Source organism: Anser brachyrhynchus (assembly GCF_964034855.1).
Source record: "Anser brachyrhynchus genome assembly, chromosome: 3".
Classification (NCBI taxonomy): Eukaryota; Metazoa; Chordata; class Aves; order Anseriformes; family Anatidae; genus Anser; species Anser brachyrhynchus.
In genome coordinates this window covers 123,825,159-123,849,875 of record NC_137696.1, presented here as the reverse complement: position 1 = coordinate 123,849,875, position 24,717 = coordinate 123,825,159, and the positions used below count along the sequence as shown (strand labels likewise).

The following is a 24,717-nucleotide window of genomic DNA, read 5'->3' as shown; positions in this document are numbered from 1 at the left end:
GCTGGCATAAGAGCTAAGTAACTGCTCTCAGGCTGAACCCTCAGAAAGCGAGCGTCCCAAATCCAAAGTCACATTTAGATGATTGTTTCTGTAAATATTAACATGCAAGAGGAAACTAGAAAAAAAAAAAAAACAACAATGCCAATGTATTTAAGCAATTTGGGGATTTTACCATTAGGTCTGCACTGTTTTGTGCAGCTAGCGTTTCTGATGACAGAATTTGGCATTGCTGTTGCTGATTCACAAGCAAGGAGATGCTGAGGCAAGCAGTGGCAGGAAGCAAACCGGCGGCGATTATGTCCTCAGCAGCAGTCTCTTTAGGAGAAGCTGAGGGCACGTGGATTTCCACAGTCTGGCCATTCTAAGAGTTTATTTCTCCCGTGAATCTCCTGTCCTTCCCTCAGGTTCTGCTTCCTGCCCCTTTAGACAATTTTTTTTTCCTCCAGAAAGATGAGGACGCAAGCTCCTTCTCTGTAATAAGAAAACCGTACTATTCCTGGAGCTACTTTGCATCTCTCTGTGCTTCACTGCAGAATTTCTGCCTAGAGCTTTGTGCTAGTTTTCATTTTTCATGGTGTACACATGATGTCCCAGTTGAGTATCCAGTGCATGTTTTATTCATGTGCTTTTCACCCCGTCTTTGAGATCATTAATAAAGCTGCTAAATAAACCCAGGCTTAACAATCCTCCTCGCCACACCCCACTGGACATCTCCTCCCAGCCCGGTTACACCGTGTTTATCATCACCCTTTGTTCGGATCTCTTGGTTTTCCAGCCTGTCTGACAGTATTCTTACCCAAGCTGGTTCAGATAAGGCTCTCAAGTGGGGTTTGGAAAGGCATTGTCTCACGTTCTGAAATACGGTCCAGTCGTATTTTGTCGGCGTCACTCAATTCCTGCACTAACAACCGGATGCTACTGGCGCTGCCTGAAAGCAGCAGTGGTAGGAAGGGCATGGGCTGTCTGCCCTACGGCGATAACTCAGTGCCACACTCCGTGCCTGTTTTAAGGCTTTTTCTGTGCATTTCATGCACTGCTGAGTTTTACAGAGTGAAGAAAAGATAGTGTGCTGCTATATTCTCCCTTATGATGGCATGCCGACCTGTCCTTTTGTAGAAGGGGATAATTATCAATCCCAGTTACCTACCAGCCGTGCACTAAGTCACACACAGTGAATGCAGTACTTATTTAATTATTTTTATTTGGGTTACCGTACAGAGCTGGCAGCTGAAATCTCTGTAGGTCAGGAAAGGAGGGGAAGGATCTGAAGGAGATAAGGAGGTAGCTGAGGCTTTGTTTATCGGGAGCTCCTCCCTAATACACAGAGAGGTACCAGAGAAATCACGAGGAAACTTGTTAGCATCAAGAGTGCTGGCTGGCATCGCTGCGTGATCACAGGTGGAGTGAGACATGCAGCTGGACCATGAGAGATGGTTGGACCTCGTGGCCCCGCTGAGGACCTCGCAAGTAGACAAGTGACTTCTGCTTGGTGCGGTGGAGAAGGGATTTGACAATGAGAGTGTCATTTGAACTGATGGACTCTTTGCAGCAATGTTCTTTGGGGAGTTGTAGTCTTCCAGAGAAGAATATATTGCATTTGTCAAGTTGCAAAGAAAGCAAATTTTAGGGAACAAAGTAGGGAGATAATCGAACCTAAACAAAAGATTTACATGTGCATGTGATAGCCGAGTACCATCTAGCAACTCTTGTAGATAGGTTCATTTTCCTCTGCTATCATTTCCTCTGCTATTTTGATCAAATGCTTTACTGTTAACATTTGTCTGGTTTATATATATTTGTCTGTTTTATTGATTCTAGTTTATAACCCAGAATCTCCATTGGTGTCAAGGCCCTGCTTTGATGAATATGTATGTATACACAGGCTTAATCCTCCCACTGCCTGGATCGTAAATCTCAGTGATAATACTGCAGGTGATATAGGTGGAATTCATCTGAGTTGGTCACTGGTTTCCTTATAATTGGCACTGAGAAATTGACACTTTTAAATATGATTCATTTTATCCTGAAGAAAACATCCAAAATTTGTCAGATGAATCACAGCAGAAGTAGCTGTTTCTATCCGGAGAACAGAAAGATCCAAGGCTGAATGCTCAGATGTAGATAACCATTGTAGATGACTAAACGAAGAGGCATGAATCCCAGTTGGAGCACATTTAATTCAACCTTAATGTATCTACCCGAAACCTCAAAGGTTAAACTTCTGGTCTACACACTCAGAAAATGCGTCAAGCAGCACATGTAGGTACAATTAGGATATGTGGTATCAGGTATTTTGTGTTTGAAAGTCATGTAATAGTACATGGCTTTGTCTCCTTGAAAGCAGGAAGGTGTTTATTGCAGTCTGTAGGGTGCTTTCCTCTGGCCATACACCCTCTATATCCTTACATTTCACTCGCACACCCCACCGCCCCCTGCCCCAGCTGCTACGTATGCACGTACGTATTTACATCTGCTCTCTCTCTGCTCTTATGCAGGTTCCTACAGCTGGCTTTTCCCATTGCCCTACCCATCTTCCCACAGCCTATCTTCCCCGTCACAGATGCGATCCCCGATGACCCCGCAGCCCTTCTACCCTTTCACGCCGCGCCGTCGGCTTCCCTTGTGGTCCGTAGCCGCATGACATACTGCTTCCTATTAGCACAGTCACACAGCTACGGGCGCAGCTGTTCAGCCACTAATCTGCAAACCCCAGTAGATTGGAAATTTCAAAATCGCTGTTTCTCTCCCTCTGTACCTCCGCTGCCCTCTTCTAAGAAATGAATTCATTTTCATTTTTGAAAAGTTATTTTCCTGTCATTTCCTGTCGGTACTTTTCCCGGTAAGAAATGCAAAACAAAATCAGTGTGTGATAATCTTGCCTTTGTTCGTTAAAAAGAACCTATGTGTTTTGAGGAGTCCATGTGTTTTGGGTTCAGAAGTGACACACTGTGCTAGGACACATCACATTTTGTAGCATCAATCAGTTTGCGTGTAATAATCTGTTTGATAGAATGGATGCAGCAGAACACAGCATGTCACATTGTGAGACATCATCTCCAGAATACATTTCAAAACTATTTTCAGCTACCATTCTTCCTTTCACGACTGATTTTAATAAGTGAACAGTTATTTATTCTCCAACAAAATTTGTAATCTAACACTTTCCATTAAACATTATCATGCTTTTTTCGTAATAGTTGTGAACCACCAGTGTGAACAATAACGCACTACTACAAGTAGTTGTAGGCAGTGAATTACTGTTACGGGGCTGACCTCTCTTTTTAATTGCTAGTGGGTTGACAGCTGATCTCTACTGACTGATGGAGGATGATGGAACTACAGAAATGAGAGGTGAAAGAAACCCAGTAGATCATGTATGCCATCTCTCTGCCAGTGCTGAGAACCAAAATGACTTGTCAGAATTGGAAACTTAAATGGCTGGATTCAGGCAGCAATGTCCCCGTGCTGAAAATATCCTTTGGGAGGCAAAGTGATTTGAAACACAGCACTTGGGAATTCATCTGATATGACATTAGATTTTCTTATTACACGGGAGCTTGCAGAACTGACAGTTCTGCTCATTGAACTAGACCTGAAAATAAAGAAGAGCTTCTATTTCATCACCAGCTATGAAGAATTTATGGACAAAATTCTGCCATAAATCACACAACTGATATCACTATTAGCTCTCCAGAGGCCTGAGGTAGAGCAGTCCTCTCCCTCTTGTGCCTCACTTCAGTCCACTAAAAGCGTGCCCCCGGTGAAGGTGAAGCTGTGCTTGCACGGAGTTTTCCATTGAGTAGCTTTTTGAAATTCCTAAAATGATGAAAAGAGGCTCCACCTTCAGGGACAAGGATGAATGTGGTTTTTTTTTTTCTTGTTTTTTTTTTTCTTAGCGTGTGTTGGAAATGGAGGGATTTAGTAGATAATTCCTATTCCTTCAGCAGCACTACCTACAATCTTTCTCTTTCCCAGTCAGACTTCCCTCTGTCCTTTCCCGATCATTGTGAAACCATCTCAAAGGCATTTTCTGATATCCAGGAGATCTCGGGAGAGGGGAAGGATATAAATAAGATGAAAGATTTCTCCTCTGTCTGAAGAAGTAAGGATCTGGTTCAATATTAATGACTGGAAAAATATTATCCTTGTATAATTTATAAAATCCTCATATATGACATATTTCAATACATAGCACATGCATAACTCCTCTTGGCATATACATCAGATACCATACAGGAGAACTAAGACCTTTTTAAAGGAAATATCTTCCGGATAATGAAATAAGCAGATGGTGAGAAGTTTTGCATTTATGCTTTTGTCTGTAAGAGCTATCAAGCTTACTCCTAGAATAACTGACAGAGTAATCCAAATAACTATTTTGATCAAGCTATCAGCCATGACTACTGAGAATGATAGGACAAAAAAAGAAAGACTCTGGCTCTGTGACAACCAGGCTTTCAAACCAGAATTTAGTCAGATTGACTTCAAATGAGATGAATCAATTGTTAAAAGATTTATCAGAGATTTAGCAATTTAAAAAGATTTAACAATTACTGTTAAAAGATTTAACAGCAGTAAAGTACAGTTAAAAAAAAACACAGAAAAACAAAAAACTTCTTAGGTTTAAAAAGTCAGGCTTCAGAGTTCATATTTAAGTATATAGATGAATAACCTGTTTTTAAAAAGTGCTGTCCAGTTGTGGTTTTCAGTGAAAGTAATAGAAATTCTGAAAGTCCAGAAGTTTGTGAAATCAGGGAATTTATTCAGATACCTCATTTTAGGCACATTTCCAAGCCAGATGAGTAAAGTGCAATGAAACTCTCATCAGATAACATGAAAATGTACTGAAATGGAGTTCTGTTTTAAAGATACTGAGTAAGTATTAAGCTTGAAAATGTGAATAACACATTTGTTACTGTATTTTAATTCAAAAAGCCATGTGGCGTAAGGGACGTGTACATTTTAGTAGAGTTAGTTCACTTCTAATAACTAAGTACTGCCTATAGAATTCAATATAATTACTGTAAAGGAGGGGACTAAAACAATGAACAGGTATCTAGTTCATTAGAAAATATTGCAAAGAAAATAATTTGTTTGGAAAAAAATGGTAAGTGAGGCTAATTTTGCTTCCTCTGAACTGTGTTTTCATGTATAACCTGTTTTAAAATGTTTACGCATGGGCAGTGAATTCCTTATTGCTACTACTTCATCTTCTTTCACTTAGGATTTCTTGTCTTTGGTAACATTTACCATTTTACTCATTAGATGTTAAATGGCAATAGGGCACTGCCAGACCTCCACCATTTTTTCAGACTTTCACTGGAGATAAAAATTAGATAATTTCTTGTTTACAAGACTGAAAAGAAACCCACTGGCCTTCAATTATGTACTGTATATTGATGGTGCACAGCAGTAAAAAGTGTTATATGAAAAAGCAGTAGGGGATGAACAGGCCTGATAGCCCATGTATCTCGCAGTGGGTTACCAATCATGCCACGAGGAGCTTTTTCTGAATGTCTTACTTCTCACAAAGCAGTTCACTTGTGCTGCGGGCTAGATTTGTTGTTGTGTCAGCTTTCAGACTGCTGATAATTCTGTCTTCTCCTAAAGCAGTAAAGCTTTCTCAGCCATCACAGGAGCAATGAATCTGACGTCTTCTCACCGCAGCATTCATTTTACTGTGGTCTTTCTGGAGCGTACAAACTCAGACACTGAAATTAAACTTGGGCATTCAATGAATTTTCAAATAAAAGAACATACCAGCTACGGGTCACAGTGAAATGCCATCAGTCTGTCTCCATATTATGAGCAGAGATTTCAAGTGGTGTCTGTCATCCTACTTTTCATTACTGTGCTGGAGAGAGGTGGAGTTGTGACTATGGATGACATACTCCTCTCACAGCCAAAATTTAGAAGAAGGCATTTAAATAACTTGCTTATTCAGTGCTGAACGTATTTCTTCACCCCTCCTTATTTAGGTGAAAGCATTTTTTTTTTTCTTCACACAGCCCTGGCTCTAAGTTTTATGCCCCTTTATTGCCTCTAAACTTTTGCTTAAAATGAATATGGCAACTGTACTAAATATTTGATGTGCATGCCATGTTCAGCTAACACTTCGTAAAGTGAGCAGTGCTTTTATGTTTCTTTGGTGCCCACCTTGAAACTCTTATGATATATATTGTGACTTACAGACCACTTTTGCAAATGCTAACCACTTAGCTATTTTTATAACTGCTTTATAAACTTCTTGTACCCCCTGACCTGCTGCTTCTGTCATCTGTCAGAAATTTCCAGCTCCTCACTGACCTCATTGCCACGTAGACAGCCAAGTGGGTGTTTGGTGTAGCCGGTGCAGAAGAGACCTCCATGGCAGTGGTGTGAAGGGAAGTGTAGGAAAAAGTGTCTAAGGCAAAACAGATGGGGGAGAGGAGTCGTTCAAGCAGCCTCCTTCACCTCATCACTGCTTATCCCTTTTCCTCCTCGTCTCCCCACGCACCCATCGTGCTTGTGCTGAACGGGTGGCGTAGCTGTGTTCCAAGTCCTAGCCCAGAAAAGCTGGTAGGGATGGAGGAGGCTGGTGGTAATTGGTTAATCAGCTATTTTCAATTCAATTCCTGGCTGTGCTTACCATGGAAAATTAACAGTCCTTGTGTATAAATATGACCCCTATTCCTGGATTAATTTGATTATGTGAGAATCTCAGTTTTCATTTAAAAATAATAACTTTCTGGCCACTCTGATAAAACAAGTGTGGGTATGTAGTCTAAATATTCCCTAATGGCTTAAAAACCAGAAGATAAATATGAAGAACAAATGAATCTCTTAAGGAAAAATATGTTTTTAAATCTCTGTTATGATTGCTTGAGATCGAATGTTTTGAGAGCAGAAAATTTCTCATTTTCACCCAGTGCTGGATCAGCATTCTGTGAAAGCCAAATCTCTTTAAGGCTGCTTCATTTGGGTCCGCAAGTAGAGAACTCATCTTCTTTAATGACATCTGTTATCTTAACGTAGGGTTCCTCTCAGATATCTTTGGTTACGCAAAATGCCCTCCATAGACATTCTGCACTGCAATTTCATTCTTGGTGTAACTTTAATTTCATCTGTATTGCTGTGAGAGAGGATTTTGCCTATGAGTGCCTGTCTGCTCTGCAGTAGACTGGTGCTTTAGTTTTGCATATTTAAGAAAAAAGCACAAACTTAATTCTCTAGTAATTACAAGTCCTATTCTGTTAAAGGTCTGATACATGCTATAAATGCTGTGGCAATTACTTTATTAGGAATGTAACTTAAAAGCAGAGAGTTTTTACTTAGTGGAGCTTTGATTTTCCTCTGGGCTTATATGTACTAGCAGAAGAGTACATCTGTTTAGAGCCCACGTCATGTTGGTCTGCAAGGAAATATTTTTATAAAAGTTTCTCATTTGAACATCTTCTGTTGTTAAATTTATGTATTACTGTTGAGATACCATTGACGTACATGGAACTGTGAAGATAAATGAAGTGTATACTAACAAATTAAAATGTGCTAGAGAACAGGTCTAGGCACTGGAACTTGATTGTCCGTGCTGGTAGATTGCGAAGATAGGGTCTAATGTGATTTCGGCTAGGCTAATTAGCACTCTCTCAAATAGTTTCTAAATATGACTTGTTTATTTTACTAGTGCAGATATAGCCTAATCCATGAATTTAACCTGTGTGGATAGAACTTTACTTAAATTCAGTCAATCTTTAGCAAAGGACAGTTGTAAGACTTTTAGAAACTGTTCGAAGACTGAATAATGCTAAAGAAATGCTGAAGACCTGAGCAACTTCTGATTATTCTACTGAACTACTTTTGATTATTTTTCCATATATTATGCTGTTTCTCAGACAGAGGGAGAGGAGTCTAAGGATTATTTCTATAAAAATCCAGAGCATCTAAGGAGAAAGGGCCCAGCACTTTGTACATCTAAAGTAGATTTTGCCTAAAGCTAAAGTTGAATGTCAAGACCTCCAGGATATTTGTTGCTTTCAGTGCATGCTATTTCTGTTCAGCAGGGAACAGAGTATGTTTCAGATATCTCTCAGGCTTAGTTTGAAAAATGGTAAAGAGAATTCTTGCAGTTGAGGCTGGAGCAGCATTTGGCAGTTTTGAGAGGAAGTCCCACGTTGTTTGGTTGCGAAGCGATGTTCACAAAAATGCTGACAGCCTAAATATCAATTACATAGAAAGAAAAAGTTATTCCTTACCCATTGGCTTTCTGTTGAAGCTGTAAGGGCCAAGAGGATCAAGAAGATGATTTAAAGACAACCATGTCCTCCCAGCTCTACTTTTCCAAGGGCCTGGATAATGTTGTAGTCCACTGAAGCATTAACCCTGACAAATACTGACAATATTAGGGTGAGATGTTGTTTTCAACACTGGGAAGCTGCAGTTAACTTCTCGTAGCCAGTTCAGTGTTCACTGATAGTCATTCAACGTTTCTGTAAAAGTAGTTTTTGTCTTACATATTATAAGCCCTTGTTTCTGGAATGAAAATGACTTGGAAAAGCCATATATTGTTTCTGTTGGCAAGTTACGGAAAGCTTGTCTAATTTTTTTTCTAGTTCTATCAGGCCAAGGTATTGCTGATTTTCTGGAGCTCCTCAATCCAACTCATAGGGGAGAATTAAAGCTAATTATTTTCAGACGAAAAACTGTTACATAAAAAACAAATAAACGAACAACAAGCCTGCAACATTGTTTGAATGCTGTGCTTTTTTGAGAGGCTCTTTATACTTATAAGTTCTTTCTTTCTTCGTAAGATAGAATGTATGTTTTGTGAACACCCTTGTAAATTTTATTTTATTTTTATTTTTATTTTACTATTTACTGCATCTAGGCAGAAGGCAGGGAATACTGGAGAAAATGTAAACCAAATATAAATGACAGGAAAATTAATTATTTTATTCAGCTAAGATCTTTGAAACAAAAGTATGAAAGCATTGGAGGATGACTTGAGAACTCTGAAAATATGATTTTCTTTCAAACCCTACTAGCCTCTAAAAGTTTAATACTAATTTTAATATATTGAAAGCCTCACCATTTGAAATGATAACTACTTCGTACATCATGTATGTCATTCACTTTTTAAATGAAGGCAGCTATCAAGACCAGGGCAGGGTTAGTTTATTTGATCTTGCATGATGTTTCATAATTTTTCTGACTGTTCGCTCATCTCAGATGGCTATAGATCATGTTGGTAATACAAGCTATAGCTAACGAGGTTGAAACCTTGTGCGGCACTGGCCATATTACTCCCACTTTGGAACCTCCCAACAATTTCCTTCCTGAAGCCCCTCTCTTGACTTGTGTGGCACAGGGCATTCAATCTTCATAAATGCAAACAATTGAGTTCACGGGACCTCTTGCTCCCATTGCAGATAACCCTGCCTCCCCCCCTCACTCTCTGTTGATAAATGTTTGATGCCAGCTGGGATTAGAACTGTGTTATGCCTCCCTGCTAATGAAAAATATTGCTTTCAGGGAATTTGTAAGGCAGTCCTGTGTTCTCATTTTGACCTGCTTTATTCCCCACCAGGTTCTGTACTAAAGGAAGAAAAATAATGCATGTACTGAGAAAATCTCTTGGCTTTCTCCCTGGAAAGTATTCTGTGGACAGAAACCTGTATTTTCAGTTCGGGCGATTTTTTTATTCATTTCCACCACTGTTGACAGTGACTCTTAGAAGAGTGTGATCAGGAAATGAATGTGAGGATGCTAGTGAAAAGGATTAGGAATACTCTGTTGTGGATCTGTATATTTTATTTTACTTAGGGCTTGGAGACCTCTTTTCCAAGTTCTGCATACAGCCTTGATCATACAGTAATGATAAGCCTATGTTATCACAAGGAGTAGAATTTTCTATATGCTGAGGAAAATACATTGGGATGAAAGAGAAATACATTGGGATGTCAGCAATAAGTTATTTAGAAGTTTGGAAACTGAGTTTTTAGCCCCTGGGAGCCGTCTTGTTGCAAAGAGAGCAAAGTGGGCTTCTACTATTTTCTTGTTTAGCAACCACCACTGTGAGCACCAGCAATGCCAGAATATTGCACTTTTCTTCATGCATTGTATGATTGGACATCTCAGTCTTTATGACAGCAGTAATTTAAGTGTCCAGTGTGTGACTACTGTACAGGAATAACTTTGTGTGGTCTGTCACAATGGACGTAGCATTACAATATGGCACCTAAATATTCAATTTAGGTAGCAGATTTCTGGTTGAATTGGGTGTAAAGGTCCAGGTTCTGGTAGCACAGTTGTTGCAGAGGTGGCCTCTGTTAGAAGAGGCTGGGCCCACCCAGTGCTGGATACAGCTGGTTCCAGCTGGTTCCAGTCAGTTCAAGTTAGTTCCAGTCAATTCCAGTCACTTTCAGATGGTTCCAGTCAGTTCCAGATGGTTCCAGTCAGTTCCAGCCGGCTCCAGTCAGTTCCAGTCAGTTTCAGCCGGCTCCAGTCAGTTCCTGTTGGTTCCAGTCAGTTCTTGTTGGTTCCAGTCAGTTCCAGCTGGTTCCAGTCAGTTCCAGCTGGTTCCAGGTGGTTCCAGTCAGTTCCAGCCAGTTCCAGTCAGTTCCAGCTGGTTCCAGTTGGTTCCAGGCAGTTTCAGCCGGTTGCAGCCGGCTCCATTGGCCCAACCAAGCTTGTCAGTGAAGCTGGTGGATCCCCTGTGAACGTGTATATAAGACAGGGCAAAACATGGCATGATCATGAGGGGAAAAATGTCAGAAACAGCCTCACGAACCCAAGGTGAGGGTTGGGAACGAAGGAGCAAAATCAAGCCTGGGACGAGGCGAGGGTGAGTGGGTGCTGTTGTTCTGATCTGTCTGTGCTTCTTCTCACTATCTAAACCTATTTTGGTTGGCAATAAATTCATTTTCCCCAAGTGGAGCCAGTTTTGCTTGTGACAGTGTCTGACTTCACCTATTATCATCCTATTAAGGGTTTTCTCCTGTTAAGGAGGGAGCATGAGCGAGCGGCTGGGTGGGTGCCTGTCAGCCAGCCAATGTCACCCCACTGCAGCAGGGCGGAAAATACAGGTAGTTCATGCATGATCACATCAAAAAGTGTCGTGCTGAACACAAGCATGTCCTAGCAGCAACAGACAACTGTCATTTCCCTGCTTTGTCTGCTTGCACAATGACTGCTACACCTGTGGCAGTCATAGCTACTGGATAATGCTCTACGTGCATGTGTTACCTTAGTATCAGCTGACTTGTCCTAACCACAAAATTGAAGTGCAGCTCTGGTTTATGTCCTGGGATCTGTGGAGAGCTGTACTTTTGAGAAATAAGCTCAGAGAATATGAAGTCCCAGATATTAGTGAATTGTGCAGGTGAGCTTTGACAAAACAGACTTCAGGTTTCAATAGAATTGTAAGTAAAAACAGTTGTGTTTTCATGCAAAGTATATATTCTATTACATTTTGACTTTTTTTTTTTCTTCTAGATAAACATCATGTCAATGGAAACAGAATGGTAGAACCTTTCCCAGAGGGAACACAGATGGCTATATTTGGTAAGATGTCGACTTTAGCATAAAAGCTTTAAGCTGTATAGTTTTACTGCATGCTAAATTTCTTATTTTCAGCCTGAGTTCAGAATCAGGGCTGCTATTGCCATTTTCTAATCACTACAATTAGCTAGAGCCACTGATCATCTTGGGAGATGTCCATGCCCTAGAAGGAGTATACTGAAAGTATTTTGCTGAGTTATACAAACAGAATATTTAATTTCTTATTTTGTATCATACAAACTCCCAAATAGTAGGTTTTTATGTATGTTAAGTTCTGTAAGATTTTTCATTAGTTTAAACAACACTGAAGGTGTTGACTCTCCAGACCTTAAGTCATACTGTTGGGTAGAAAGCTTTATCTACTGTGCTTGCAGAGCTGTTACCATTTACATGTTACCAAACCAAGCCTGCTGTTGTGTACTTTGTGAATAATCCCATAGGTTTCCTACTGAGTGACAACAGAGCTGGAAAAGTGGACAGTTGTAAATGAGAAGATGTTTAATTTCATTCTGTTTGTGCTATTTTGCATGAATATGTAATTCTCTGAGCCCTTTTGTAAAACTTGAAAAAAGTATTTCTCTGGAGAAATGAGGAATTACTTCTGGAAGAAACAGACATCCTAAAATAAGTCAGAACCACTAGCTTTTTTTTTTTTGCCAAGATATGGACTTCATGCAAATCTGGAAATAGTCAGAGCTGTCATTTCAGAATGTGCTAATCTTAGGCCTTAAGGGCGAGCCTATGGAATTTACCTGGGAAAAAAAAGTGGATTCCTGTGACAATTATTCTTAAAACTTACTGTGGTAGAAAATGAAAAATTTCCTAAACCTGTTTTAAGCTATAAGAATAGGTTGTTTAGAAAAGACATAATTCTCTGTTAGTTTCTACAGGATGGTACAAAAGTGCCTTAGAAAATTTATTATATCCTCTTAAATATTTATCTATCTGTGATGTTGTAGTAAGTCTTGATACTACTTGATACACCTGCTATATCATCTAGTCTGACTGAGTTGTGAATTATGTTAAATACAGGGCAGGTATATAAAGCAGTCAACACTATTTTTGACCTGGGCCTATTCTAATAAAATAAATATAAATATTGTCACACACTATGTACAAGAAAAACTGGAAGATATACATAAAAATGGAGGATGTAGCTATGAAAGGAGTTATTCTGAGAAGCAATGCTATATAAATGTCCAATATGATATAACAAAAAGAATAAAGATAGCCTTTAAATATGTAATCAGGGGTATAGTGAGTTGGAATTTAACAGGCAATTTTACACCCATATGCAGCGTTTCCAAGAGAGATACTAAAATGTATTTCACATTCTATTGAGTAATTAGGTAAAATTTATTAATAACGGCAACTAAAAGGTGAAACGCTGAAGCAAACCATCATAGGAACCAAGAGAATCTGCATATCATCCTGTCTTCAGACAAGGACTGAGAGATTTAGCTGGGTGCCTAGCCACGGGCTTCAGATGGTTTGGCATCACTAGGCTGCCAGCTGCCAGACCAGGTGGATGGAGGTCTCCTACAGTTCTGTCGTGTGATAACTTGGAAGTCCTTGGGCACCCAAAATGGACCTAAACACTTATCAGGCACCCCACTCGCCCCAGCTGCTTGCTGAGGTTATACATCAGTAGAAACCACGTTATTCATCTCTATAAATGGAAGAGTAGTATAAATTATCTTCCCTACATGATACGGAACATAACCTTAGATAACCTGATCATCCGTACTGTGTTAAAGGTTATGAATCTGTATTTTGCAGGAGAAAGTAGCTTATGTCTGTATGATGTTTTCTCAGTCACTGAGTTAGGCAATAGTGATCTATCTGGTCTAATGTACAAAAAGAAAAGACTCTGTGTAAGTATTTCAAAAAACCTGTGCAGTGTCTGAAAGTTCATATATAATAACAGTTTATGTATCTGTCTGGAATGAATTGATGATCTTAATCTACTTTCAAATAACAGAGGTGTATTCACATCTGAAATATTTAGCAATCCCGTGTGGAATTCAAAGGGCTAAGTTAGTCATAGGCACTAATTTATCACCCCAAAATTATCTTTTCATTTGATTATTGCAAAATATCACAGTAAACATTAACTTCTCTGTAGTGCTAATGTTGCTGTAGTTACCATGGTTAAAGAGGAGAAATGGTTTGTGGGTATTGCCATTCAGTTATCAACATGACTTCTTGAAGTCCTCTTCAACGTTCCTCTAATTCAGTATTGTCTTCCTGCCAGTATTCCCTTGTCTGTGGATTTTGGGAACATCAAAAAATTCTTGGAATGGTGGAATGACAGATTGTTTGATAGTTTTGTTCGAACTAATGGAAAAAGGATTTTAAGTTGCCTTTTGAGTTCTAAGGTTAAGATGGATGTAGAGATTGTCCTCTGAATAATTTCTTATAGCAGGCAGGGTCAGGGAGTTCTGGTGCAGTCTGATGTTGATATAGTCCTCACTATTTATATTGTTAGAGCTCTTCCTTTACCTCCTTTGTGATGCTTAGATCAATTTCCCAGTGTTTGTGCGGGTTGTTGGCATGAGTGCTGCTATTGATTGTATGACGGTTGATTGTACATAGTTTGTACATTTTCATAGAAATTAATATCCTACCTACAGGATTTCATTGGAAGAGCTCAAAATCTTATTAAACACCCTAGCTGTAATCATTCCTGAAGAAGTCTCTTATATTCCTATCAAGCCTGATAACTTATATCATTTTTAAATTGCCCTACATTTTCCACAAGAGTGTGATTGCAAATGTTGGGATAGGTGCTGAAAACTCATGCTGCTGCCATCTGTGCTGTGAATAAATGGAAAACCTACATGTTCTTAGGTTTACTATTAGACCTGAAATATACTAGTATACAAACATGACTCTGATAATTGTTGTCATTTGTTGGCATTGGCATCACATTCTGATAAATGATGCTATAATTCATTTTTGCTACCTCCGAGGGGGCAGTGCTTGCTGGCCCTACATGAATGGGGATGAAAGGAAGTACTCAAAGAAAAATATTGCGTGAGTAATTCTTCTTCTCAGATTGTTACTCATCCTATCCATCCATTTTATTCCCCTTAACAGCAAGTTTTTTATATTTTAGGACTCTGTAGCTAGGAGGAAAAAACTGAGCGAGTTATTTGTAGGAGTAGTGTCTCTGACTCTACCTTAGCAAGAGAGTGCTTCTTACATCTCTTCTGTGAGATCTCTTCCTTTAATCCTTTAATTCTGACTGCACAGGGACAAGTCTCAAAAAGCGGTAGTCACTGAGAAGTAATCCCTCTTCCATAAAAATATCTAGAAAAGCTGAAAGATGGTAAATAATCTTATGATTTTATCATAAGAGCAGTAGTTACTAAGAAGTAATCCCTCTTCCTTAAAAATGTCTGGAAAAGCTGCAAGATAGTAAATAACTGTATGATTATCCTCACTACTCTCAGTGAATATTCCTACTACTTGGATAGTTTCAGATTCACCACTAAAAATACAATATAAAATGTAATACTGGGTTGTAAACACTAATCCTTTTACCTGCTAGCAAAATGCAGTTAGATTGCTTTATATAGCTCCATCTTCTGCAAAACCTCCTTAGAGATGCTCTTAGTAATGCTATGCTATTTGCTTTATGATATGACTTCATGTTTTGATCAAGGTACAGGGTGAACGTACACGGGTAATTGTTCCTGCAGCTTTCCCATTTATAACAGAACCTCACAGTTTTCAACAGACTATTTAAATGATCTTGAGATTCTCGGGTTGTCTGTTTAGCATCACTCAGCTGCCTAAGATATGCCTATTGTCCATTAGAATAAAGAAATGTGTCCTTGTTTCTACAATGGTGAAAAAGCTAGATTTCAAGGGTGCGGGTGACTCTTTAATGGAAATGTTTTAAGGCTAACCATCCAGTGACCTCTTAATCCAGATTCCAGGTAGTAATGAAGCACTAAAAGCACAAGAGGTGCGTAGACACTGCACAAGGTCTCACTGAAAACACTGTAGAATTCTATATCAAAATCATTTTGTCCCTTAAAGTAAAGAGGGGGGTGTATTCCCAGCTTCAGCTGACATAATGCTGGGTATTAGGTGTTTGAGTTTTAGATGGTAAAATAGAAGAGATTCAATAAATGCCTGTAAAGATTATTTTCCTATCATTTTTATGGCCACAGATATTTTCAGATAAAAATATTTTGCCTATAGTGACTATTTTTGACCAAAAAAAAAACAAACAGAAAGAGAAAACCTGAACATAGATAAGGGGATTGATAATGTTTGGAAAACAAGTAATTTAAAGTCTACAGTCAAGTTTTGGATGGAGATGTATGCAAATGATAAAAGTGCTTCAATGCTGCGGAACATATGCTTTCAATGAATGAATACTTCCATCAATGCCATTGAACTGATATTTTACACACATTTAAATGCACTGCTGTATTATGCTCAGCAACATTTCTGGTCAGAGTTTCTGACGTTTAAGTGTGTATTTTTCTTAAACAACTGCTGCTATTGCAAGACTCCAGTTTATCACAGACCAACTACATATTCCCTGTGCTTTATGCCATGTATCACATAAAATGAAGCATTGTGTGTACATCATAGAAGAACTCTTACTTACCTTTACTAAAACCTGGCAATAGTTCAGATTTCTAGTTATTGCACTTTTTAAATACAGGACTATGTTATGTTGTATTTGCTTGACATGTACTGGCTAATAATGGGGTAATTGGTTTCTTGATGTAAACAAAATATAGACAGAAGTAGGATGTTAAGTAACTGATAAGATTTAATTACAGACATTTCAGAATTGGCAGACAGATCCAAGCTTGTTCACCTTCTGCTCTGCACTTAATAGACAGCAGCATGTTCCAGTAATTCTGTGTAGCCGTATTATTGTTGTATTTTGCCTGAGTTTTTATGACCTATTGAGATTCAGATGAACCCTACGCATTCCCACTGCTTCCAAAGGTTATTTGAAAACTAAAATAGCATTACACCAAGGTTGTCCTTTCTTAGCCTCCACATGTGGCCTCTTCAGCTGCCTCTGCAGCACCGCACCGTCCAGCCCCGACACGGCTCAGGCTGCTGGGGAGCTGAGCTCCGCACACGGGACCTGCCCTTGGATGGTTCAACCTCTCCCAATAAAGGTTTCACCAGGACAACTGTTCAACTGAGGGGAAAATCATTTCCATTTCTTATTGATGTGTTTCTCTTGTTCAGACAGTCCAGAATGTTTTGGCTACTCCTTTCAGCTGAAAGTCATAGGACTTTTTAATTAAATCCCGAGGACGTACTTGGCAACCATTGCAGAGAATTCTCTGGTGTAAGCCATTACATGGCCCCATAATTGCAAGATTTCTGAAAGACCAGAGCAGAATTGGATCTTTGTATTGGGTCTTCAGACTTAAGGGAGCTACTTTAAACCTGTGATTAACTATTTATTGTCATTCATTTGCACAAACAATTTTCATAGTTTCTATAACCTCAGTGAAGAGAATAATCTAGGTTGAAATTTTCATGCTCTATAGATCTGATGGATATTTGGGAAATCTTGACCAGTAAAGGAATATTTTTTGTGTGTGTTCTGCTTTAAAAAATTGATCATGAGATTCAATGAGGTTATTATCAGCAGATAAATATAATAACAGACGACAGTATTCATTATTTATTTTGCTGATCACTCGGAGGTGGGATGATGTATTTAAGATGTATTTATTTATGATCACTGTATATAAGTTTTCTTTACTCGTTCCTGAAACAGCTACTGATAGCCGCTGTCAGATAAGGAAGTGTGTTAAGGGTGTCCTTTGGTCCGACTCAGTTTTCAGTTACTGTGGTTTTATAATGAGTTCTGTTGTTCTCACCATGAAAAGGAAATCATAGGAAACAACGTTAGGACCTCAAGAGAAATACCGTTATTTTAGGTGGTAAGAAAAGATCAAACAGCTTTTCTCTGTTGCTCAGGAAAGGAAAAAATCTTTAAACCATGCAGCACGTCAGAAGATATTATATCTCTATCTGAAGAGAACATAAGACTTCATGATGTTGAAACAGGTGTGTGTGCTGTGACCCAAATTGTAGGAGAAATATCTACAGCGATATTACCAGATGTTATTAGGTTCAGATTGTGGAAGAATTGAGAGCCAGAGGGAGCATCTTCCAGAAGGGATTCATGTTGCTTATGCTAATTCTCTTTCAACATCTTGGAAGAGTGAAGGAAGTGTACTAATTGGCTGGATTTGTACAGTGTTGAAGTTTTAAAGCTGTCCCACGTTCACAAGATAGTGTAAAAATGGACGCTGAACTTTCTGGAGTTCTAGAATGAGAAAATAGACCTGTGAAGATATTGCATAACAGAAAGGGATTGTCTAAAGGGACGCTGCTGTGTCCCTAAGCAAAAATATGTTTCTACTCTTACCTTCAAAGTATGCTTATTAAATAAATATATGCTTATTTCCCTTTATTTTTTTATCTTCCAGATACTGATTTATGGCCAGTGTCTTTGCAGTGCCTCTTCCAGAGAACTGTAACAGAGCCCAGTTCCCTGCCTCCACTATCTGGTCCTGGTTGCCACTGGCACTTAAACATCCTGTTCCTCATAATCTTGCCCGAAGTACAGTGCTCTGGTTTGCTGGTCAAACCTTCAGGGGTTGTGTCAGCTGTAAGCAGTTGCCAGGGAATGTTCCCTGTTTAGGATTTAAGGCTCTAACCAGGTAGCCTTGAATTGAAAATTTTCCTCTTAGGTGATAAACACAGAAATGACCATAATTCTGGAACCCTTTGAAAATAAAAACTTAATATTCGATTTCTGTTGTGCTACAGCACATCATTTACCTTGTGCGTTAAGTGCCGGCAATCTGATTTGATAGCTCTGTGCCTCGCAATTGCAGAGCACTATGCGAGACAGACCCAGATAAATACAAAATGGTACAAGTCTGCTTAGTCTTTGCCAAGGATGTTGCCTGACATATATAAACACTAATAAGGGACAATAAAGTATCCTTAATGCAAAGCGAAAACTGTCCTTGATCAGCACAACCCTTCATAACATTCTTTTATTTCAAAGGATCCACGACTCTTTGCTTCTGAAAACAGAAGTAATGTGGCCTTCAAACACAATATCTGTCCTTTTCCATCAGGGACTTGTTTACCTTAATTTAGCTTTCTTGAGGTAATGAAGAATTTAGCTTTGTGTGGATTTCCACTTAGAGTGTGTATTGCACATTAGCGAAGATCTGGAGGTTTTTAAGAGTAAATCAGATGCAGCTTTTCAGTCAACATCATTCACCTTAAAACAGACGTTTTAGATTTTTGGGACTTTCTCACTGAGCCAAGTAGAAAACCCATAGTTGGTTTTCATGGGTTTTGGGGTAAGGCTCAGTGAGCTGCAGTGGAAGGAATTGCCTCTAATGTGTTTGATTTCCTATGCAAAAAGCCAGCAGAGAGCACCTAGATTACTTTTGCAATGCAAAAGCCTTGCAGAGAAGTAATTTCTTGCCAATGATAAATAGGGATATATCAGTGACTGGGATGAACATATGCTTGGCATCATTCTGAGTTGGTTTAAGTTTGAAATAGAAGTAAATTATCCTGTTAATGACTAGGGGATGCCCTCATCAGATTTATGCTGCTTTGTGGGAGATATATGTGTGTGTGTTTATGTGCTGGGATATACACACATACACATTTACAATCAGAATTTATCCTTAGATTCCCGTTCATAAAGCACAGAGCATGGTGACATGACATAAAACACATCGAATAGTGATGTTTTATTCTATTCAACCATGAAAAATGTGATGCTAATTGTCAGTAGTTACAACAGCAGAGGAAAAAAAAAATACAAGGAGGTTTTTGGAGGCATGAAATTGTGTTGTTTTTTATAATTTTAGACATACTGTGACATTCAGTGCATTTTACATATTGTAGTGGATTTATCCTTACAATGGCATCGTCACAGACTGACAATTTTAGAACTGGAGATACAAGACAGAGCAATTAGGGTCCCATATTAAAAAAAAAAACAACAGACTGCTTATTATTGAGTTACTCGGTCTGGGATAATTTAGTGTGATTTTGTTGATTTTAAGTGTTTCTCTCCTGATGAAGTTATTGGTGATCTCAAAAAATATATCATTATATATCTTGCTTAAAATCTGAGACATAAAAATCTTCACATACTTTTGCAATACTTGCTCAGAAACACTTCTGAAGCTCAGGGGAACCAACTGGAATCTTTATATTGATCTCATCAGTTCTTTGAACTCATCAGGCTTGAATTAATCTCAATAAATTTTAGGCATCTAATCCAAAGTGGTCTTCAGGAATCCCTTCCTAGTCAGAGATATCACATCTGGAGGTCAGTTCGTAACAGTTTCTGTCTGAGAAAGGAATGAATCACCCTCTGTTGGTGCCTCCTTCTGTCAAAAGCTATCTAAACAGCTAGCTTAGACCAGAGGGAATTCATTCATTTGCATAAATGTGTTGCAAATATTTTATCCTAGGGCATCTGAGACATCCATAGGGGGCTGGCAAGGATGATACAGGTCTCACAGGAGATCTGTGCTCTTCTGAACTAGCAGATGAAAGCCAGATAGAATTATCTAAGACGTCCCAAATGGTATCAGGTACCCAAGTTTAGGGATGCCATCTGCAGATGAAGACCTCTAGAAGTAACGTGCGTGTGTCTGTGTGTGAGACAGGTGTCTGATCTCCTGTTACAGCCCCTGGAAAGCTGGTCAGCAGGGCAGGCAGGATACAGTTGCCCAGATTTGGTTTACAGTGCCACTTTCTGTAAATTGTCCTTGACTTCTTGCTTCCAAGGACACAGGTTGGACGGTGCCACTCGTATGCCAGTCCTGTGCAGAACTGCTTCTGAAGGCATCTCAGGTGCCACCAGATGCCTTTATTTGTCTGTACTGAGCCCTGGATCCCCACCGACCACAACGGGGGGCTTGGACACTTGTGTAACTCATGAACACCCAGCTCTAGAGACCTAAATGCAGTTCAAGTCTGCATGCTGAAGCCTAGAGGCTTTTATTTCATGTGTGAGGTTAGCAGAGAACTGCTTCTAAATTCTTGAGAATTTCTCACAGAGCCCCTTGTCTTCCAGTACATGTCAGGTGCATTATTTGCCCTTGTATTTAGGGTAATTCCACATTATTAAGATTACCTTCAGTGACAACCTGTGCTGGCTAGTACCAGCTCTCTGCCTCTTCTGGACAGCACACAAAAATCTGTTGTCTTCAGAAGAGAGTGAAGAGTCCAGCATTTTAGAGGGTCAGACAGAATTCTGTTCCAGGTTTTTCTTGCAGAATACCACCTGGCTTTGCTCTCTGCACAGGAGATACTTTAGAGAAAAAAAAGTAAAAAGCAAGCAGAAAAAAGAACACCAAAAATCCCATCAACATCTAAAAGAAAGAAATAATAGGATCGGTTTTTCAAATAAGATAAGAAGCACTAATCACCAAAAAAAAAAAATCTGATTTGAGCTGAACTGTAAGTAATTTTGAAACAGCCGTAGTTATTTGTTTGTGAGCCAGGGAAAACAGCATGCAATATGTCAAGCTTTGAGATAAAATTTATTGGTGTGTCATTGGCTTAAATCCAACATTATGCTCATAAATAATATAATCCTAGTGTGACACATTTCTGCTTGAACCTTGACTGAAAATTATTGAGAATCATGTTATGAATTATGTAGTAGCAGTCACGCATTCAAGTCAAAAGGATATAACTTGAGCGAAATGTTGAAATGTATTTGTAATTAGGTACACAGTCTAAAGACGCATAGGTGCAGGAAGGACAAGGTGTCTTTCTTCGTATCCAAAGGCATAACGTGGAGCCTTGCTCATGGCTAAAGGTCACCCAGCTTTTACAGACTCATTTTTTTAGGATGGAAATCTAGGATCTGTATCTCTTGCATGCTATTAGCACCATCTTTGGTGTCTTATTTATGCTAGCTCGGTGTGACCCAAGGCTCCAGACAAATCCCTGACAGCACCTCTAATACAGACCAACTGCACAGCAAGATGGGAGCAACTTGGTGTATTTCAGTGAAATGCATGTGACAAACCAAGAGAGGACAAACTTGTGGGTTTAAGCATCAGGATGGTTGTACTCACACTGATCAAGTGTGAAAGTGTTATCCTCTGTGTCAGATAAAGAGAATAACAATTGCTTTGCTTTGTGGAGACCCATAAAATCAAGATCGTTTTACTGTGCTACCACCTTACAGATCTGGGCATATTTTTAGGTGTAGAAGGACTTAGATTTTAGTAGCTAGCATAGTCCCCCTCAAACCATTGTGTAGCGTGCTGCTTGGCTTAGTTAGCAGTGGCTATTTCTAGTTTACTACAGAAATTCATACTCGGCTTCTTCTCTTTTGTTCACCCTTACTGCGTGTACTCTGTTCCCAGTCTCTCTTCCTGTGAGACCCAGTCAGTTCCTTTGCAGTGAGACCTGTATGTGGCTATGGGAATAGTTCATCCTGGTACCACACTCATCACGCTGTGAGGCAGAATGAAGTTTCACTCCCTCTTTTCTCTGCTGCCCTCAAAACCCTCCTAGTGGGCCTCATGGCCTGTAATGTCCTGATGTGCTCTTCTGTCATGCGCCAATGCATTCAGCCCCCACCTTTTGTCCTATACTATGGAAACACTGCCCTTCTGGTCTTACAGGGGTTTGAAACAAAACCCTGAATTGAAAAAAATGTGTGCATACATAGGCATAACCCAAATTGTGCCTTAGTGCCATAGGTAAAATGTGTTTTGCATGGTAATGGAAGAAGAAGGCTGTTGACCGTGTTTTCCATCTCAGAGCTTTAGACATATTCAGCCACCTGGAGCTGACTATAGTGTGAGAATTTGGCATCTGTGCAGAATTCATGAATACGTCTGACTGTACTTGTTCTAGTAGTGTACCGTCAGACAAAGGAGACTGCATATAGCTGGAAACTTTTCATATGGATTTCCTCTTACTAATATCTCCTATCTCCTTTGTTTTTTGCTTTCATCAACAGACTTTAGAGTAGGTCACCAATGCCTCTGCGTGTGAGACAGGGCCAAAATTTTTATTTTTATAAGGTTTGTTTACACTATAATTTTTTAAATCTTGAGCTTAAATATTGCCAGTTACCTCATTTTAAAATAAATCTCAGTCCCCTGTATTTACAGACTACAATTATTTGTGCTTTATTATGCTGTAGACCAAACCCAAGGGTAAAGCAAAGACATTTGTAGCCTTGAGGCAGTACAGTTGCTTTAACGGGCTTATTGATTATATACAAATAACTTTCCCCAAATTCAAGGTACTGACTGTGTGGATCCAAAATGTTTTGGAGCATGTGCTGAAACTTACAGAAGTATTATGTTGCTTGGAACCCGAGGCTATGAGAGTCTTTCAGATCTCAACCAGTTGCATTCTCTCTGGCTGCAACTTGCTGTGAGCCTGGGACACTTTGCTGATGACTCCATCAGTCATAGCTTGTCCCCAAATTCCCTGTATGTACACAGCTTCGTGGAGGAGAGTAATATATGGATTTTTAGTGATGGCTAGTATGTGTGCAGTTCTTTTCCCTGTCAATGCATTGTTGGAAAGTGGAATGGGAAAGGTTTTCCCTCATGATGAGTACTGTATGCATTTCTGCACCCCATATGTCAAAAGAAATCTAGCAGAACTGAAAAAAATAAATAAATTAGAGGGGGCAAAAAGGGTGATCAGAAGTCTGGAGCATTTTCTGTACAAGGAACAACCGGGTACACTAGAACTATTCACTATGAGAAAGAGATAAAAGTGGGGTAAAACAAAAAGATAAAAAGAGACCTACAACGTGATGACATGTATGGGGAATGTAAAAGAGACTTGATTTTGCAGAATATCTTCCCTTAAAAGAAATAGAGGCTGTCAAAAGATGCATGTAGGAGCCAGTTTTGAAATGAATCAGAGAAGCTGGAATCAAATAAAAGACTGGATCTCCTTGCCAACGGATTTTATGTGTACAAAAGGTTTCTCACCTTGAAGTGAGGCCAGGAGATGTGGTTGGAAGACAGATCCACTGAGAGTTATTCAAACCACAGAAAGCACAGGAAATCCTGCAAATGTCAGAGACAAGGACAGTAGTAATGGTAATGGTAAGTACTGTGTGTATTTGTGTTTTACTTATTCTTCCCTCGGTGCCTGCTGTTGGAGACAGGCTACTGGGTGAGATGCATCCCTATTATATCATGCACTGTATGTCATTGGTCATAAATATCACATGTGTATGATATTACCTATCATATCACATCAGCTTTTCTACCATTAATTAATTTAAGCTGTAGGGAGTCACGTAGTGAGAACCTGTGTGGTGTTTTGAAAGTATGGGAGTCGTTCTTGAAAACGGTGTTGAAAACCGTACAAATGCAAGTCACAGCTGCCATTAGCTCCCTGTTGAGAAAGATTTGTAGTGAGAAATAATAAATAGATGCACGAGAATCCTTTTTTGCTGGACAGTAACTGTGGGAAAGTTTTCTCAAATGATGTTCATTCTAGCCTCACCTAATCCTCTTTGAAGTTGTATATCAAGGAAAACAACAAACCCCTGAAATTGTTTTTCCTGTTTTTCCTCAAAGGAGGCAAAATGACTGATTGCATAGACAATGCCGCAAAATAGGCAGGTCTTTCTGGATGCATGTCTAGCTTGGCATGGGTCCGAGAGCTGTCTATGCCTCTGTGCTCGGGAAGCAGGTGGGCAGAAGGCACAGCATGGAGGGGGCTCGTGCAGCTTCCACCCTGGGGCAGCACAGCTCTGTCTCTGCGGCTGCAGTACCTGAGTTATCCAGGCCTGGTTGGATAGTTGCTGTTATCCAAAATGCAGGGGTCTCTGACTATGGTTTGCAGGAACTGATTGACTTCAGTTCAGCATTCACTCTGTTGCATCTCAGGTTTGTCCATCATGTACCACATAAGCTGTCAGTGTTGCATATTGCATTGCTATTATTTTTTAATACTTGTTGATTCAAAACCTGTGGAAAAAAAAAAGAGCAAAGTTCTGCTGCATATAAAAATAAGTCTCTCTCTGCTTGTTCAAAAGATTGCTATCCTACTTCATGACAAAGATGGCCATTGCCACCTTAGTTGGCTGCTGGCAGCTGCCATGGTGATTCCTTAAAAAAAACACAGTGTGTATGTCCA

The 24,717-nt window shown here is 39.5% G+C and overlaps 1 protein-coding gene across 4 annotated transcripts in view; it reads left to right on the top strand.

Annotated features, from left to right (window-relative positions):
- MSRA (methionine sulfoxide reductase A) overlaps positions 1 to 24,717 on the top strand; it is a 275,643-nt gene that overhangs the window by 94,414 nt on the left and 156,512 nt on the right. For all 4 annotated transcript variants that reach the window (XM_080587436.1, XM_080587437.1, XM_080587435.1 and 1 more), the window contains one exon: positions 11,470 to 11,538. In XM_080587436.1, the coding sequence (XP_080443562.1) occupies positions 11,470 to 11,538 (69 nt within the window). The remainder of the gene's footprint in view (positions 1 to 11,469; positions 11,539 to 24,717) is intronic.